Source organism: Oncorhynchus mykiss, chromosome 26, assembly GCF_057628025.1.
Source record: "Oncorhynchus mykiss isolate SJ-2025 chromosome 26, ASM5762802v1, whole genome shotgun sequence".
Classification (NCBI taxonomy): Eukaryota; Metazoa; Chordata; class Actinopteri; order Salmoniformes; family Salmonidae; genus Oncorhynchus; species Oncorhynchus mykiss.
This window is the reverse complement of record NC_143047.1, coordinates 12117856-12137500: the sequence shown is the minus strand read 5'-3', so window position 1 is coordinate 12137500 and position 19645 is coordinate 12117856. Positions and strand designations below refer to the sequence as shown.

Genomic DNA, 19645 nt, shown 5'->3' with positions numbered 1-19645 from the left:
CTCTCTCTCTCTCTCTCTCTCTCTCTCTCTCTCTCTCTCTCTCTCTCTGTGACTCTGTCTCTCTCACACACACAGAAGCCATTTTAAGGCCCTCAGCAGCAGCAGAAGCAGCAGCAGCAGGCAGAGCAGGTCCAAAAAGCCCACTCGGCTCATGCACGCTCTTAAGCACTAATTAGATAATTAAAAGTGGCATCCCTTCTTCCTGCCATATTTCATCCCTCTCCGCGTACCCCTCTCCTAACCAACGGCATGTCCAGCTCTTTGAAATGGATACTGTATCAGTTCCCGTCCCAAACAAGTCACCAACGGCCCCCAAAACTACAAGGGGAGGGCCCCTCCCAGAGCGGCTCTGAGGAGCGGCTCATGTTAAGAGGTGTTGAAGGCTTTGGATGACTGGCTATCCATCATTCTCCACATTTCCGGGACTAGAACTAGCCACAAATGAAATATCAAAGCCCAGGAATGCGCTCGTTATAGCTGTTATTTTCTCACGGTTTTATATTGCTTTTTAATTTCATTCCTGTTGTAAATCACTGCAGAAAATATATGTTACCGGAGTGATTCATTACGGAAATGACACGAGAAGTGTTGTTTAGAGAAAGAAAACAAAGAGTGAAGAGGGTGATCTTGTTTCAGTGCTGTTTGTTCTGTGTGCCTCTTCAGTTACTGGGGCATTTGACTTCCTGATGTTGAAATGACCTATGAATGATACATGAATACATTGTTCATTATTATTAATATGTTTAATTACGTCAAAATTACGTCTTTTTTTTCCTCCTCGATTATTTTAGATTTGGAAAAAACAAGGCAATATATGAATATGGCATTTCAAAATACACCAACAGGGTTGGACAGAAACCCTGGGTCAGTTTTAAAATAAAATGTTCAAATGAATTGGCTTACCTTTGTTATTTAAAACAACATATGTGAAGGATTTGTTACCACACACAATGTAGGATGGCTAATGTAGGATGGCTAATGTAGGATGGCTAATGTAGGATGGCTAATGTAGGGTGGCTAATGTAGGGTGGCTAATGTAGGGTGGCTAATGTAGGGTGGCTAATGTAGGGTGGCTAATGTAGGGTGGCTAATGCAGGATGGCTAATGTAGGATGGCTAATGTAGGATGGCTAATGCAGGATGGCTAATGCAGGATGGCTAATGTAGGGTGGCTAATGCAGGATGGCTAATGCAGGATGGCTAATGCAGGATGGCTAATGTAGGATTTTTTTTATTTTTTTTTTTTTATTTCACCTTTATTTAACCAGGTAGGCTAGTTGAGAACAAGTTCTCATTTGCAACTGCGACCTGGCCAAGATAAGGCATAGCAGTGTGAACAGACAACACAGAGTTACACATGGAGTAAACAATTAACAAGTCAATAACACAGTAGAAAAAAGGAAAGTCTATATATACATTGTGTGCAAAAGGCATGAGAAGGTAGGCAAATAATTACAATTATGCAGATTAACACTGGAGTGATAAATGATCAGAAGGTTATGTACAGGTAGAGATATTGGTGTGCAAAAGAGCAGAAAAATAAATAAATAAAAACAGTATGGGGATGAGGTAGGTGAAAATGGGTGGGCTATTTACCAATAGACTATGTACAGCTGCAGCGATCGGTTAGCTGCTCAGATAGCAGATGTTTGAAGTTGGTGAGGGAGATAAAAGTCTCCAACTTCAGCGATTTTTGCAATTCGTTCCAATCACAGGCAGCAGAGAACTGGAACGAAAGGCGGCCAAATGAGGTGTTGGCTTTAGGGATGATCAGTGAGATACACCTGCTGGAGCGCGTGCTACGGATGGGTGTTGCCATCGTAACCAGTGAACTGAGATAAGGCGGAGCTTTACCTAGCATGGACTTGTAGATGACCTGGAGCCAGTGGGTCTGGCGACGAATATGTAGCGAGGGCCAGCCGACTAGAGCATACAAGTCGCAGTGGTGGGTGGTATAAGGTGCTTTAGTGACAAAACGGATGGCACTGTGATAAACTGCATCCAGTTTGCTGAGTAGAGTGTTGGAAGCAATTTTGTAGATGACATCGCCGAAGTCGAGGATCGGTAGGATAGTCAGTTTTACTAGGGTAAGTTTGGCGGCGTGAGTGAAGGAGGCTTTGTTGCGGAATAGAAAGCCGACTCTTGATTTGATTTTCGATTGGAGATGTTTGATATGGGTCTGGAAGGAGAGTTTAGAGTCTAGCCAGACACCTAGGTACTTATAGATGTCCACATATTCAAGGTCGGAACCATCCAGGGTGGTGATGCTGGTCAGGCGTGCGGGTGCAGGCAGCGAACGGTTGAAAAGCATGCATTTGGTTTTACTAGCGTTTAAGAGCAGTTGGAGGCCACGGAAGGAGTGCTGTATGGCATTGAAGCTCGTTTGGAGGTTAGATAGCACAGTGTCCAAGGACGGGCCGGAAGTATATAGAATGGTGTCGTCTGCGTAGAGGTGGATAATGGCTAATGTAGGATGGCTAATGTAGGATGGCTAATGTAGGGTGGCTAATGTAGGATGGCTAATGCAGGATGGCTAATGTAGGATGGCAAATGTAGGATGGCTAATGCAGGATGGCTAATGCAGGATGGCTAATGTAGGGTGGCTAATGTAGGATGGCTAATGCAGGATGGCTAATGTAGGATGGCTAATGTAGGGTGGCTAATGTAGGATGGCTAATGCAGGATGACTAATGCAGGATGGCTAATGTAGGATGGCTAATGTAGGATGGCTAATGTAGGATGGCTAATGTAGGGTGGCTAATGTAGGATGGCTAATGCAGGATGGCTAATGTAGGATGGCTAATGTAGGATGGCTAATGTAGGATGGCTAATGTAGGATGGCTAAAGCAACACGGGCTGTATGACACGCATTATGTCCACGCCTCTAACGACGCGGGGAAATGGTACTTCTTTTCGTGTGGCAGTTAAAAAGTGAGGGACCTATTGAGATGTGATATACTGGTACTCTCACAGGAGGACGGGGTTAGAGAGCATGTGGGCAGAGGTTATGGTCTGTGGCACGGAGGATCCTGGGTTTTAACCTCTCTCTCTCTCGTTCTTTGTTTGTGCGTGTGTGGGGATGTGTGTGTGTGTGTGTGTGTGTGTGTGTGTGTGTGTGTGTGTGTGTGTGTGTGTGACCACGTTATGTCACCCAGCAGCCGTGAAGTCTGGATCAGTGGTGTCATAATTACGCATCCTGTTTACATCCTATTGTGTTTCATTTCAGGCACGTAGCGCCCAGCACGGCACGGCCCTGCACAGCCCACCCTCCCCTCCAGTCCCCCAGCGCTCCCCTCCAGTCCCCCACCCTCCCCTCCAGTCCCCCAGCGCTCCCCTCCAGTCCCCCAGCGCTCCCCTCCTCTCTGCCTCTCTGGCTGTGTGTTGGAGGCTTCTCTGCTGCTTTACTAGGACAGTAGTCAGCCCTCCGGTTCAAACCCCTCCTCTCTGCCTCTCTGGCGTAGGCTTCTCTGCTGCTTTACTAGGACAGTAGTCAGCCCTCCGGTTCAAACCCCTCCTCCTCTCACCTAGCCTGGCATAGCTTATCCCTACATAGCTTCATCTCCGCTAGGATAAAGGACACAAGGGAAGGGGGGCGGCTCACACACACACACACACGTTTAAACCACTGTTTATGTATTTTTGCTTTGCAAACAAACAATTGTCTGGAATTCTGCAGCATTTATACTGTGTTATTCATGCTCATGTGGTTGTTCTGAACAGCATTTCATATGAATGCAGATTTGGTGAATGTTGAGTGAGCTGGAATAGGGATTTGTATAGAAATAGGAGCCAGGGCCTATTTGTAACTCTGGGTTAAAGCCTCATTAAGTAGGCCTACATGGCTTACCGCTGTAAACAGTTGAATATTTCATAATGACATCGGGGAAATAGCATTGATATGCATGTGAACTCTGCCCCCCCCCCCCCAGCCTCTGCTCTCTGCTTTTCATTAATATCAAGTGATTGAGCGGAACATTAGCCGATAAAGCCCGGAATAAGATGACACATACACCACGGCTGGAGGAATTAAAGCATAATATAACCACTCGGCCTTGCACACAGAGCCCTTCCCGTCAGAATGGTTGACATTTTGATTTCCAACGTTTCTGGCACACCAGAGTGGGATGCAGGGAGTGATTTATCTGTTACGTGGGGAGATCGTTAAGTGATTGTTGGGGTATTCCCCCCCCCCCCCCTCCCCCACCCTACCCAACATAACACCCTCTCCACCCAAAGGCCTGGGCTATTGATCTCGTCTGCACTCAGGAAGTGGGCAGGCCCTAAAGAAAGGGGGCCCAGTGTCTCTTTAAAGTCTCAGTCCGGTTGGCTACTTTCACCGGGAGCTGAGAGCACATCACTTTTTATTAGCTTCATAAATCACCTTTGTTGTCAATCAAGCCACGGAGAATAATTGGATGTGGCTGAAGCCTTGCGTGATGGATTATAAATCATTCAAGATTAAATTAAAAGATAATGCTCAAACTAAATGGTTTGTGTTTTCTTTGCAGTCTAAATGACCTCGGAGTGCGGCTGTTTTCCAGCTTTTAGTGCTAGCTGTTTCTCTTTCCTCTAAAACGCTACACACTTCATACCTTTTAGTGCTCAACGGCCCAGCAAAGTTTCCCATTGTGGTTGGGGGTGTGTATGCCTCTTTTTGTTAGTGTGTGGGAGGATGTGTGCGTGTGTGTGTGTGTGCGCCCGTGTTGACATGCGTGTTTGTAAGTCATGGCTCCAGTCCAGCCCACAGCTCAACCCCCGAAACGCTGCCTTTTAAATTTAGCCCGGGCAATATCAGAAGAAATCAGGTGCCCGCAATCCTATCTGGAGCGTCATCCCGCGACTAAATCAGTATAAACAAACATGTCGGCATTAGGATGCAGTGGGGCCCAGGGCATGCTAGCAGATTAGACCTGACACAGCCTCAAACAACCACAGTAGCCCTGGCCACCCTCTCAGCTGCTGGAGCCCTCTCGCTCTCTCCCTCTCCACCTTCACACCAGCCCAATAACGAAAGAGACAAGAGTGTGAGTGTGTGTGAGCGGGAGAGGGAGACTATGACGAGAGAGAGAGGAGAGGGCTGTATCCTCCACATTAGCGGCAGCGCCGGCGATCTGCCTTTCTGTCCGTTTGTGTTCTGACAGATCTGGCATTATCATAATCGCCCTCCCGTACATGACGGGACGGTAAAGTGATGCTGTCGTTTTATTTGCGGGCAGGTCGTCCCGCGCCTCCCCGTGGCCCGGCGCTAACTTCCCGGCCGAGCCGAGCCGAGTAGGTCAAATGACATCTTTTGATCAGGGCTGTCCAAAGAGATCAGAGGAGACTGGCAGGTAATGGATATCCAGTGACAAACCAAATCTAGAGCAGGGATGGGAGCTGGGAGCTAGCGCCGAGCTGGCCGCCACTTCCCCATTAGGACTGCTCTCTCCTCCCTTTCCCAGGGACTGCAGACTGACATCTCCACAGACCACCTAAATCACAGAGCCGACTGCTCTTAACGCTGGGTATTATGGTTTGGAAATAGCTATTATTTCCCCTCCAACATTTTTGTTATAGTCTGTGTGTGTCGTCCTTCTCTGGGTGTGTTTCAGTGAGACAAAGGGATATCAGGGTTTGAATTCAGTATTCTCTTCTTTGATGCCGTGTGTTTTCTGTTTGTCTTATCTGTGTCAGGCTTGTCGTTTGAGTGTGTATTTGTGTGTGTGTGTGTGTGTGTGTGTGTGGGTGTCTGTGTGTGTGTGTGTGTGTGTGTGTGTGTGTGTGTGTGTGTGTGTGTGTGTGTGTTCAGAGAAAGTACAGCAAGGCCGAAGGGATCACAGCCAAATCTGTTCTCTCCCATTACCCAGCAGCCCTCTCCAATGGTAGACTGACACAGTCCTGTGATTCTGTTATGAGTGGGACTCGAGCAGAGAGGGGGAGGCAGGGCAGTACAGGGAAGGATAGAGCATTGAGAGAAGGGGAGGCAGGGCAGTACAGAGAAGGACAGAGCATTGAGAGAGGGGGAGGCAGGGCAGTACAGGGAAGGATAGAGCATTGAGAGAAGGGGAGGCAGGGCAGTACAGAGAAGGATAGAGCATTGAGAGAGGGGGAGGCAGGGCAGTACAGGGAAGGATAGAGCATTGAGAGAGGGGGAGGCAGGGCAGTACAGAGAAGGATAGAGCATTGAGAGAGGGGGAGGCAGGGCAGTACAGAGAAGGATAGAGCATTGAGAGAGGGGGAGGCAGGGCAGTACAGGGAAGGATAGAGCATTGAGAGAGGGGGAGGCAGGGCAGTACAGGGAAGGATAGAGCATTGAGAGAGGGGGAGGCAGGGCAGTACAGGGAATGATAGAGCATTGAGAGGGGGGGGCAAGGAAGGACGGAACACAGAGAGAGACTCAAGGAGATACCAGAGAGACTCAAGGAGATACCAGAGAGACTCCAGGAGAAAATGATGAGAGATGTTGGAAATGATGTATCCTGCTCGGCCCTGGTTGGATCACTGTGTACACCCCAGCAGTCCCCCATCCCTCCCTCCCCCTGGGAACCGACGACTGTGACCTCTGGTTGCCCTGCGCTTTAGGAATGTGACTGCTCCAAGTGGTGCACATCTGAATAACAAAGGGAGGCTGGCAGACAATTTGCTCGAGATCATCGTCTCTGCTTGATGGTTAGTGTGTGTGCTGTCTGTCCGTGGGCCGTTTTGAGACAGTGCTGGAAGGGATGCTGGCGCACAGCTCATAACCCCCCCCAGCCCAGCCCACGTCTAAATGTCAGGGGGTGATTCCATTGGCCGCCGTCTCATGCAGGGGGCATCAGAGAGAGGCATAGTAATGGATGTTTAGGGAGTCAATTATCATAACCCCCTGGCTAGATAGACTAATATACACAGGCAGTTTGTATGCATATGAAGAGGTCCTTTTTTAGTGTTTCTGTTTTAATATGTAATCACATCCTCTGTGAACCACTATGCCTGTGCCAGACACGGTCTCTGTCAGATACCGGCGAAGCATTTTGAAATACGTCTATTCTAGTTGCGGCTGAGGGAGTGTGTGAGACAGAAAGAAACAGTCATATTCGTTTTTTTTTATTTTATCGAACTAGGCAAGTCAGTTGAGAACAAATTCTTATTTACAATGACGGCCGACTCCGTCCAAACCCGGACGACGCTGGGCCAATTGTGCGCCGGCCCTATGGGACTCCCGATCGCGGCCCGGATGTGACGCGGCCCGGATTCGAACCAGGTAACTGCAGCGACCCCTCTTGCGCTGAGATGCAGTGTCTTCGACCGCTGCGCCACTCGGGGGCAAATTCCCGCGGATCAACTACTCATGGGCCTATTGAGGGTTATTCATCTTGGTGGTAGATGTGATGGGACGGACAAGACAGAGAAAAACGCTTGCTCTAATGATTCGTGCCTCCTCTACTGTTAGCCAGCATTTCACACAGAAACCAGGTCTCTATTAGTCATTCAGGCCAACTGGGAAAATGTTGACCTTGTCTCTGCCTTTGTGAACTTCACAGTAAGACTGTCTCTCAGGGGGAAGTCCGTTCAGAGCTGTGTGGTGTGTCGGAGGACCTGTCTAAACGGGGTCATTTTGAGAAACACGGCACTCCGTGTCAATGCTCGACGTGTCTGACAGTCTAGGTTTCACCACTGACTATTTCCGTGGTTTTATGTGGGTTTTAGTTAATAGTGATAAAAGCAAAATACTAACCGTGGTTAGGGAATCCAAAATAAGTACAAAACCGACATAGTAGGGGTTTTGGTCATGGGTTCGTGGGGAATGCCTCGACTAACACTGCTTTTATTCCGGAACATCTTAGTCAGCGTCTCCCAGCACAATGCTCCTCCACTTGTCTGTGAACACTGAGCAAAGCAAATCAATAAAATTGTATTTGTCACATGCGCCGAATACAACAGGTGTAGAACTTACCGTGAAATGCTGAATACAACAGGTGTAGAACTTACCGTGAAATACTGAATGCAACAGGTGTAGAACTTACCGTGAAATACTGAATGCAACAGGTGTAGAACTTACCGTGAAATGCCGAATACAACAGGTGTAGAACTTACCGTGAAATGCCGAATACAACAGGTGTAGAACTTACCGTGAAATGCTGAATACAACAGGTGTAGAACTTACCGTGAAATGCTGAATACAACAGGTGTAGAACTTACCGTGAAATGCTGAATACAACAGGTGTAGAACTTACCGTGAAATGCTTAATACAACAGGTGTAGAACTTACTGTAAAATGCTGAATACAACAGGTGTAGAACTTACCGTGAAATGCTTACTCACAGGCCCTTAACCAACCAGTTCAATAAATAGAGTTAAGAAAATATTTACTAAATGAACTAAAGTACTAAAATAAAAGAAAGTAACACAATTAAATGACATAATAATAACAAGGCTTTATACAGGGGGTACCGGTACTGAGTCAATGTGCGGGGGTACAGGTTAGTCCAGGTCATTTGTACATTAAACGGTAGCATTTAAGAAATCAACCTGAACTTAAGGTTTCTTTCATTTCTAGATAGGGAATCCTTATTTTATTTCTACACCCCCACCCTCTCATCCCGTCTCCTGACTCTGAGAGCATAGATAGGAAGGGTTTGGGGAGGGGGGGGGTCTCCTATTTGTTGAGTTGAGAACGCGTCAGTAGCACTCTGCGCTCGGGCGCTGTGGAGTGTCAAGGCGTGGGGATGGGCTGGGGAAGCACCCTGGCGAAGGGAGGGCCCAGGCATGTAGGCAGGCACCTGGAGCCGGCGGCACGGTGAGGCACTGTGTGTAAATACGCTGTCAGCCGCTCTCCAACTGAGTGGCATGAGCAGCCGATTAGCCGCGCTCGCACCGGTGTTCATGCATAATCTTACAGTTCCACCGTGCTCCCTCCGCCGCCGCTCTTACCTAACCTGTTCTATCTCCCCTAATCCACCCTCACTCAGATATACGCTCACCTCGCCTCATCATCACACCGCCAGGCATTGGCCAGCCCGTCAGCTCAATGTATATGCAATTACAATACGTAGTCCCTAGGTCATTTTCAGGTGCTGTTGATATGTATCCCCATGTCACAGATTCCTTTGCGTTCTCTCTCTCTCTCTCTCTCTCTCTCTCTCTCTCTCTCTCTCTCTCTCTCTCTCTCTCTCTGTCTCTCTCTCTCTATCTGTCTCTCTGTCTTTCTCTGTCTCTCTCTCTGTCTATCTCTCTGTCTGTCTCTCTCTTTCTCTCTCTCTCTCTCTCTCTCTCTCTCTCTCTCTCTCTGTCTCTCTGTCTGTCTCTGTCTGTCTCTCTCTCTCTGTCTCGCTCTCTGTCTGTCTCTCTGTCTCTCTCGCTCTCTCTCTGTCTCTCTCAGTCTCGCTCTCTCTCTCTGTCTCTCTCTGTCTCTCTGTCTCTGTGTCTCTGTCTCTCTCTGTGTCTCTCTCTCTCTGTCTCTCTCTCTCTGCTACATTGCGATTTGAATCCGCAATGGGGCCTGGTGGTCTTGGGCTGTACAGAGATGGCTGTACAGAGATGGCTGTACAGAGATGGCTGGATGGGGTAGGGAGGCTGGTTAAAGTAGCCTTTCCTTTTTGGAGGCAGTGTTTACTTGTAGCCTTGGAGACCTGGCTCCATTCGTCAGGCGTCTGGGTCGATGGGGCGTCTCTCTACGATCGATGGCACGCCTCCCTCGCCTCCATTCTCCCTTTCTTCAATCCCTCGCTCCGGCCAGCAATTGCCCCTTACCCACCTTCCTGCCACACACACACGCACATACACACACACACACACACACACACACACACACTTGAATACACACTAGATTAGAACGCACACAGCCGCCCAACCAATTTGTCTGTGCATGTCAAATCACAATAATTAAGCATTATTGATCTCAGATTCAATTAACTTCATTAACGCGGATCATGGCAGAGGCGAATGGCGAGGGGGGTGGAGAAAAGGGAGGTATGGGATCTCATCAGAGGGGGATCGGAGGGGAGGAGAGAGGAGGGACAGAGACAGGGTCTGCTGCTATCTCATATTCTCCACTACCACACTGGCAGTGTCAGCTTAAGGCAACTAACCATTCTCCTTCTAATGATCTCATTTAGCAGATAGGCCTACTGCTGTATTGGAGCTACCTACCTCCCATTATGAAGGTGGGGTTGGGTGCTATATTTAGCATCGTTCATTACCAAACATCGAGCCCTTCTTCTCCTTTCCACCTTCACCTCGACACAGAAAGGTATTCATGGTACCTGCGGGTTTTTGCTCCTCTTCTCCGTTCTAACCAGGCCAAGTAAATGATATTTGATTGGCTACCGTGATGATTCCTTCCTGCTTTTTCCTTGAAGAAATGCTCCCATGACCCAGCCCTCGGAAAGAGATGGCTAATGAAGTCTCTGTCATCTGATAAAAATCCATCCCGTGGTCTGTCTGAAACTGCCCCTCAAACCAAAGCTGTGAAACTGCGAAAGGCATGTGGCTACAGACCCCTACCCCCCAAACACACACACACACACACACACACACACAGTGTGTGTCATGCATTCCACAGTTTCACTCCTAAACAGTTCAGTAAACATACTGTAATAGAGTGCCTGTGTGGATGATTTGCCTGCGGAGTGATTATGTAACGATGATGATCTGTATCCTAGTATCCTACTTCCTGACTAAAATCAACCCTTAGTGTTTGTATTGACTTGTATACAATAAAGTCAACCAGAATTGACCTTTTATGGAAAGAGCTTTTTCAGAATAATTTGCTACTGATAGAACAGCAACTGACCCGAATGTCTTAAACGTTAGGCAAGAATTAGAAGAGGGAAGACTGCTACAAAAAAAATGTGGTGAAAAATTGGATTCCTGAGGTTTGGTTTTCCCCTTAAACATCCCCAAATGATATACAGTGCATTAATTGACACGATATCAGATGGACGTGACACATCATGGAAATACATTGGGGGCTCAGAGCGGAATTTGTTTGGACATGGAATCCTTTGATGCAGATACACATGTTATTTTGAGAAGTCAACTAATCGCTCTGGGTTCTGTGGTCCCAATCCCAAAAGCACACATCTTTCCCCCCATTTCAAAGAGCCATTCTCAATGGGTCTTCTCTCTTAATATCCCACCGCAAACGAGATCAAACTCTCTTCCTCCCCGCTGCCAATTAATTCAGAGGTTATTTTCACTTGCTCTCCCTTTTTTCTTGCCATCCCGTTTTCTAATTAAAAGAGCACCTGCGTGGCGGAGAGCGTTTGCCCATGCCTGCGCCAGGGCTGAAAGCTCAATATTGGAACACACATCCACGGTCACTTTAGGGGCCCTGTGGCCTGGCGCCGGTCCAGAGGCCTGTGAGATGCTCCCTGTGTGGCCTCAGGTTTGAGGTCATTCCAAGGCCTCCCTCCTTCCTCTCTGCCTGTCTTCCCTCCTACCTACCACATCTATTCCGGTCTTTCTCTCTCGCTCTCTCCACTCTCTATGCCTGAGGCTAAAAGCTGATGTTTCAGTAGGTGTTTTGTGCTGAATGTGTTGCCTCACATTCCATCTCCATATGCCTTTAATGCAAGACACACATAGACACATGTAAGTAACGGAATCATTCACACAAATGCCTCCCTTTCTCTTTCAGTATCTCTTTCATTGTCTTCGTAGGCACACGCACGCACGCACGCACGTACGCATACACACACACACACACACACACACACACACACACACACACACACACACACACACACCCACTGTTGGTTTTTGTTCTGTCATATTCAGGTCAAGGTTAGTGTTTTGGCTGGTTTGTTCACACTTGAGAGGGAGGTAGGAGGTTCAGTAGGAAAATGACTTGGCATTGGCACAGAGAGATGCATATTACTTTGGCCTCTCGCTGTGATTTCAGTTGCACATTTTAATGACATTAAAATCAGTGTTGCAATGATGTTTTAGGTGAACTATACGTTTATATTTAGTGCGGTAGCAAAGGTTGCACTGCAGATTTATTGGCTTCGGTGTCAAAATGACCCTCCCCCATGCCTTCTTTCTCCGTGTGTGTTTTAATTACATTTAACAGCTTTAAGTCTGGGTTGTATTTTGAGGAAGGAGATTTCACATGGGTGTTTGGCCTCGATGTGTATGCTGTTCTGACTGCTTCCTGAGCAAAGGCATTCTTCTCTTAAACAGCTGTCGTTTTGGCTGATTCAGAACAGATGGCAGTGTGTGCGTGTGTGTGTGTGTGTGTGTGTGTGTGCATGGCCTGATCAGGGTTGCCTGTTGAGTTGTGTGTGGTATTGGATTACATGTTAAGATGTCCCATATTTTGCTGCTCAGTATTCCAATTGTGCTTTTCTGAGCATCGCTGCATCTGTTCACAAAATGGCAGATGTCCATTATGCATCTAAATGTAAACGTTTCTATGGGCTACTCTGGGGCTCCCGAGTGGCGCAGCGGTCTAAGGCACTGCATCTCATTGCTAGAGGAGTCACTACAGACACTGGTTCAATTCCAGGCTGGATCACAACCGGCTGTGATTGGCGGTGCACAATTGGCCCAGCGTCGTTAGGGTTTGGCCGGGGTAGGACGTCATTGTAAATAAGAATTTGTTCTTAACTGACCTGCCCAGTTAAATATTTGTTGATATTTTTTTTTAAATACAATAATAGTGTAATCCCTAAGATTTATGTGACAAGTCGTAGACATTCTTCAGAAATGTTGGAACATTTGAAGTAGAAATGCTACCAAAATAATTGTCTGTAAGAATACATTTCCTTCCGGCTCAGTAGTTGTTTCACCAATGTATTATGTTGTATAAATCCTGTACACTAGCACACACACGAGGTAACCGATTCCAACTTGCTGCGTGTCGATGTGCGAGATTGAACATTAAGCAGCCCGCTCGTTCAGTCGAAAGGCTACGGAAGACTGCCCGGAGGCGCAGCGTTTCTACTGCGGCGCAACGCCCGGGAGCTGCTGCGTGTTTCAGTGCATCTGTTTATCCCACAGCACCACACTGCCAAAGGCAACAGAATGAGCCCCCTGACAATGACAGAGATTCCCCCCCCCCCCCCCCCCCCCCCCCCCCCTGCGTCTGGGCTGATGCAGTGTGCTCACACCTTCAGTACCGCTCCGAGATAGAAGTCAGCAGTAACACTACTGGAGCGTGTTGTGTGACATGGCGGGCAGGTTCTGGAGGTAGCTACCCAAATGTCACCAGATGGAACTGTACCTTTTGAAGAGGCTGTGGCTTTCTCCACAAAGCTCGTATACGTTTTAGTAAAAAAAAAACTTCCATTCTTTTAAGTGATTGCTTTTTTGTTGTTGTTGCTATAGTGTCCCCTTATTGAAGCGTGATTTATAGGTTTCTTATAGATAATGCTCTGACTGTTGAGAGCATTCATATTCAAGTGACCTTTAGCAGTTGTTAGTGTGTGCACTGGGACACCATGGTCAGTGTCATTCTTGCCCTTAGTTTACATACCTGGACAATGAATGATGCACAGCTAGGAATCAGGAATGGTCAGGAATGTACGGAATTATCCCAATGTCCTGTCTATCATCTCAGCTCGTCTTCCAGGCCGACAGCCTCCATCACCAAATATGTGTATGTGTCTGCACAATGATAGGAAGTGCTTTTTTATTTTTTTTTTATTTGTATCTTTCCTTCTCACTGCAATCCACATTTGATTGTTTTAAACAGGAGGGATTTGAATACAAATTGAAAGTCTACTCTCCGGGCTAAACTGTAAATAATAACTCAACTTTCTCATCTGTTGCAATTGAAGTAAATGTGTTTTGCTCGGAGAGATTTGGCTTTGGAAACGTACATACGCTCATTTTTATTTACAAGTAGGCGAGCCCGTGCCGTGTAATGAGTGAAAATGCATGCTTAAATGGCGAGTGGGTCTGTTAAGAAATGCATTAGAGGCTGAAGAAGAAGCGTAAGACATATTAATTGACAGACAGGAACTGCTGTCTCGGAGGTTGATACAAGTCATTTATTACTTCAGAAACGAGTGCCACCTCCAGAATGTGCTTCATTAATTTCAAATTTAGTTTTAATTTCAAGCTGTTGCCCCTTGAGAAGAATAAGGTGGCAAGTTGTGTTTGAAGAGCCATTTCCTTTCCCTCTTCTCTCTCTGTCTTTCTCAGTCTCTGCAGTAAAGAACAAAGGGGGAGGGAGGGAGGGAGGGAGGGAGGGAGGGAGGGAGGGAGGGAGGGAGGCTGGGAGGGAGGGAGGGAGGCTGGGAGGGAGGGAGGGACTTTACTCCATTTGGAAAACAATGTAAATGCAATGGGGAAGTTGAAATGGAATTACAGCAACAGTTGATGATATGAAGTGGTCTTGTCTGTGATTGCTTTGCTTTTCTGATATGGGAAGAACATTCCAGTACTTCTATCAGCTTTCTGATATGCAAGGCATCGCAAGAATGCCAAATTGGAGATCTTCATCATTAGACATGGTGTGCTGTGGTAATAACAATCCTCTCTCTGTTTCTCTCTCTGTTTCCCCAGCGTATGCCCCTGAGGATGAGAAGGAGGCTGCCCTGCTCGATGAGGACCTGGAAGGGGAGGACTCTGCCGGGGAGGAGGAGCCTGCGGTCAAGTACATGTGCCAAGACAAGGACTTCCTTTTCAATGACCGGCCTGGTTTCCACGACTCCCCCGTGGCCGACTTCTCCGGCCATGAGTTGGACAATGAGTCTCACCTGAGTGAGTCCAGTGACCGCATGTCAGACTTTGAGAGTGCCTCTCTCAGAAATGAGGAGGAGGTCGCAAAGGTGCCACTAACGCCCTTGTCGCCATCTTCCTCTGTCACGATGGCCACCAGCACAGCTGTAGCCACGGAGGACGGCGCCACCACCGGGCCAGACAGCCTGGAGCAGATGAAGGCCATCTACACCAGCTTCCTGACCAACTCTTACTGGTCGTCTCTGAACCTCAACCTCACCCAGCCGCCAGCGGTGGAGAAACCTCCACGCAGCCACAGCAGCAGCAGCAGTAGCAGTAGCAGCAGTTGTGGCAGCAATGGCAATGGTTACGACTGGCACCAGTCCGCCGTGGCCAAGACCCTCCAGCAGGTCTCTCAGAACCAGAACCGGCTCAACCTCCCAGCAGCGGAGCAAAACAACCTATTCAGCACTGTGCAGCTCTACCGTCAGAGCACGAAGCTCTACGGCTCCATCTTCACAGGTGCCAGTAAGTTCCGCTGCAAGGACTGCAGTGCTGCCTACGACACGCTGGTGGGGCTGACTGTACACATGAATGAGACAGGCCACTACCGCGATGACAACCACGAGACAGACAGCGACGGCACCAAGCGCTGGTCCAAGCCACGTAAACGATCCCTCCTGGAGATGGAAGGGAAAGAAGATGCTCAGAAGGTCCTGAAGTGTATGTACTGTGGACATTCCTTTGAGTCTCTGCAGGACCTCAGTGTCCACATGATTAAGACAAAACACTACCAGAAAGTTCCTCTGAAGGAGCCAGTGACTCCTGTGGCAGCCAAGATCATCTCCTCCGCCCGGAAGAGAGCCCCCATTGAGCTCGACATCCCCAGCTCCCCAGACTCCAATGGGTGCACCCCCAAACCCTCCCTAAATGACCCTTATGACCCCCTCCAGAAGGCATCCAACCCCTACATCACCCCAAACAACCGTTACGGACACCAGAATGGAGCCAGTTATGCATGGCAGTTCGAGTCCAGGAAGTCCCAGATCCTGAAATGCATGGAATGTGGCAGCTCCCACGACACACTTCAAGAGCTAACAGCACACATGATGGTGACCGGTCACTTCATCAAGGTCACAAACTCTGCCATTAAGAAAGGCAAGCCCATCATGGAGTCTCCCCCAACACCCATCCCCATCATTTCTGCTGGTGAGGAGAAATTCCAGTCTGTGCCACTGGCAGCCACAGCATTCTCCCCACCTCCTCCACCCATACCTCCTCCCTCTAGTGTTTCCCCTGCCATGGCTGTGGAGATTAAGAAGGAGGAGAAGGAAGAGGAATGTATGAAGGAAACCGCTAACAGCAGCAAAGACAAGAAAACCGGAGATGACGAGACAGAGGAGAAATTTGATATCTCCTCCAAATACTCTTACTTAACAGAGGAGGATCTGGAGGAGAGCCCTAAGGGAGGGTTTGACATCCTGAAGTCCTTGGAGAACACAGTGACATCAGCCATCAACAAAGCACAGAACGGTGCTCCCAGCTGGGGGGGCTACCCCAGCATCCATGCTGCATACCAGCTCCCAAACATCATGAAGCTCTCACTGGCCAACTCAGGAAAGAGCTCAGCCCTGAAGTACATGTTCCCTGGAGGAGAGACCCTTTTCCAAAATGCCAAAAACCAACCTCTGATCTCCCCGCCCAGCCGCCAGACCTCTCCTCTCCCCAAAAACAACTTCCACGCCATGGAGGAGCTGGTGAAGAAGGTGACTGAGAAAGTAGCCAAGGTGGAGGAGAAGATGCGGGAGCCCAGTGTAAGGGCGTCCCCAATGAGACAAGCCACACCCTCCCCCTGCAGCAGCGAGGCTGGGGAGTCAGCCAGAGGGGAGTCCCCTAAAGGGAGGAGAGGGTCTAAAACCCCCGAGAGCATCGGAGGAGGCAGCCACAAAGACTGTAACGGTGACGCCAATATGAAGGAGTCGCTGGAGAATGGAATGGAGTCTGCTGTCAAATCCCCCATCTCTGCCTTGTGTGGCGGCACAGCCATTATTACAGACCACCCGCCAGAGCAGCCCTTCGTCAATCCTCTAAGTGCGCTTCAGTCCGTGATGAACGTCCACCTGGGTAAGGCGGCCAAGCCTGCTCTGCCATCCCTGGACCCCATGAGCATGCTCTTCAAGATGAGCAACAGCCTGGCAGAGAAGGCCGCGGTCGCCGCTTCCACCCCAGCTCAGACCAAAAAAAACAACGAGCACTTAGACCGCTACTTCTACCACGTCAACAACGACCAGCCAATAGACCTGACCAAAGGCAAGAATGAAAAGAGTAGCTCCCTGGGTTCGGCTGCCCTGTCGTCATCCACATCAACACCCTCCTCGGGCTCCCCCTCCTCCACAGCCACCATGGCCAAGGCCTCGTCCGCTGTGGCCTCGTTCATGTCCAACTCCCCGCTGCGTGAGAACGCCCTGTCTGACATATCAGACATGCTGAGAAACCTCACAGAGAGTCAAGCTTCCAAGTCCTCCACGCCCACCAGCCTGTCGGAAAGGTCTGACCTCGAGGGTTCCACTCAAGAGGAGCTAGAGGAGATCTCTCCAGCCCAGAAACGCAAGGGCCGGCAGTCCAACTGGAACCCCCAACACCTGCTGATCCTACAGGCCCAGTTTACTGCCAGCCTCCGGCAGACTGGCGATGGGAAGTACGTGATGTCTGACCTGAGCCCCCAGGAGAGGATGCACATCTCCCGTTTCACAGGCCTCTCCATGACGACCATCAGCCACTGGCTGGCCAACGTCAAGTACCAGCTGAGGAGAACCGGAGGGACGAAGTTCTTAAAGAACCTGGACTCAGGCCACCCAGTGTTCTTCTGCAGCGACTGTGCTTCTCAGATCCGTTCCCCCTCCACCTACGTCAACCACTTGGAGTCTCACCTGGGCTTCAGACTCCGAGACCTGGCCAAACTGTCTGGAGAGCAGCTTGTCAGCCAGATCTCACGTCACGCCAAAAGCCTGTCTGAAAAACTGCTCTCCAACCACTCCCACTCCAACCCTCACTCCCTCTCCCACGCCCACTCCCCGTCTCCCTCCCCTGACGAGGACGGCAGCAGCACCTCGTATCAGTGCACGCTCTGCAACCGGACTTTTGCAAGCAAGCACGCAGTCAAGCTCCACCTGAGCAAGACCCATGGGAAATCCCCAGAGGACCACCTTATGTATGTGTGTGAGCTTGAGAAACAGTAGCACTAAGCTGTGGACATGCTGCACTCTCTCTCTCTCTCTCTCTCTCTCTCTCTCTCTCCCGTTCTCTCTTGGTCTATCTTTAGCCTTTCACAGACATTTCTTTCAAAAAAAAGGACTAAAAACTATTAAGTGATGAAACTGCACAAAGATGCCGTGGAACTACTGTTTAGTTTCGGCACATGGTTTCTGATTTTCTTTAAAAGGGAGACTCACTCTGGCCCAAGAAGCTTTTGTTTGTTTATGCTCTCCTTTTTATGAAAAGACGGTCATTTTCTAAATGTGCAGTGTTGAAGAAAGAGGTGCTGTTGTCACTGATAAAACAAATGAAGGTTGAACAATATTTTAAAATGAAGTGGTATGTATTTGAAAGTTGTGTAAATTGGATTTGATTTCTTTATATTCTGGCATCCTTTGAGATGCGATAAGCTGCATGCATAAATGAAACAGTTTAGTTGAACATTTGGTTAACTAAATCTGGTGCACTTTTCTTTTCTCTCTCTCTTTCCCTCTCTTTTTGTTAATGTGATCTTTATGTGCTGGTGTCAGCATCTGAAATTTAACCCTCTGAGTACGGCCAAGCACTTCTACCCGAATGATCCAAAACCCTTCTCAAAAACAAACTATTTTAGATTGGAATTGACCAAGCTATTGTGTGGTTTGTAAGCTGCACAATGAAAGCACCATATGTCCCTGTCCAACAACCAATCTCTAAAGATGCATCGTATGTGATGCAAAATCTCAATCTGAAGTCGTTTACTTTGTTTAAATCAGGGACCTTTATGAATTCAGGTCTGTGTAAAAATGTATCTAAAAACATATATACTAATTCCTGTCTAAATTATGCATCATTTTTATATTTTTAATTTAAGAGGAGTATGACTATCTACTGGTGCACAATATATGAAGACATGAATGAAATTGTTTTGCACAATAGTTTTGTAAAATATGTTATTTAATCCAATGATATGAAAATAAGAGGAACAAAATTACCCAGAACTCTTTTATTACCACCTCGTGCTCAAAGGGTTAAACCTCTAGTACAAGACAGTACATGTGCCGGTATTTGAACGTTAAGAAGACAAAAGGTTGTACAACAGATGTTACTTTATGAAGTAACGGAGAATTCCACACGTTTTATTTATAAGCACTCTTGGTTGTTGTTTCATATCGTAGGATGCCTTTGGATTGGTATCTCTTTTTTTTTTCTCTGTCTAATTACTCTCCCACAATTCCGCACTGCAGCGTTATCTTTTGGGGATATGAAAGGTAACCATAGTTACCTCACCTCTGATTGACAGTTCTGCTCCATTTTTTTGGCAGTTCATTTGCTGAAGTAACTGACAGCTGCCAGTGTAAGGACATCTTAGGTGTAAAATATTGGCATGTAAACAGCACAGACACTGTTATGCATTCTGTGCCGTGTTTTTTGTTGTTGTTGTTGTTGTTGACAATGAAGCACCCATTATATGACTTCATATAACCTTTTTTTTCTACTGCAGCATTAAAAGGAAACCGTTTTTTTTTTTTGCAATAACACTGTGTGTCGTGGCTCACGATTATGTAGGTGCTGTGCGTTTTCTAATGAGCACATTAAACTGAAAAGTGTTTCTGGCCGGTGATGAGTTCCAGACGAGTTTACAGTGAGTGGCAGGGCCCTGCAGAAGATGAAAGCTGTCACACCATCATCCTGTGTGTCTCCACAAAGCCCTGCCTGGAACAGGAATAGCCTATGGGCCATATCAGGGGCCACTATGGGGAGCCTCAGAGACAGACACCACC

At 48.0% G+C, this 19645-nt stretch overlaps 1 protein-coding gene across 1 annotated transcript in view; it reads left to right on the top strand.

The window, feature by feature from the left end:
* LOC110506379 (teashirt homolog 3) overlaps positions 1-19400 on the top strand; it is a 41174-nt gene extending 21774 nt beyond the window's left edge. Inside the window, exon 3 of the mRNA XM_021585957.3 lies at positions 14472-19400. Within this exon, the coding sequence (XP_021441632.2) occupies positions 14472-17866 (3395 nt within the window). The 3' untranslated portion in view covers positions 17867-19400. The remainder of the gene's footprint in view (positions 1-14471) is intronic.
* Positions 19401-19645: the final 245 nt, after the last annotated feature.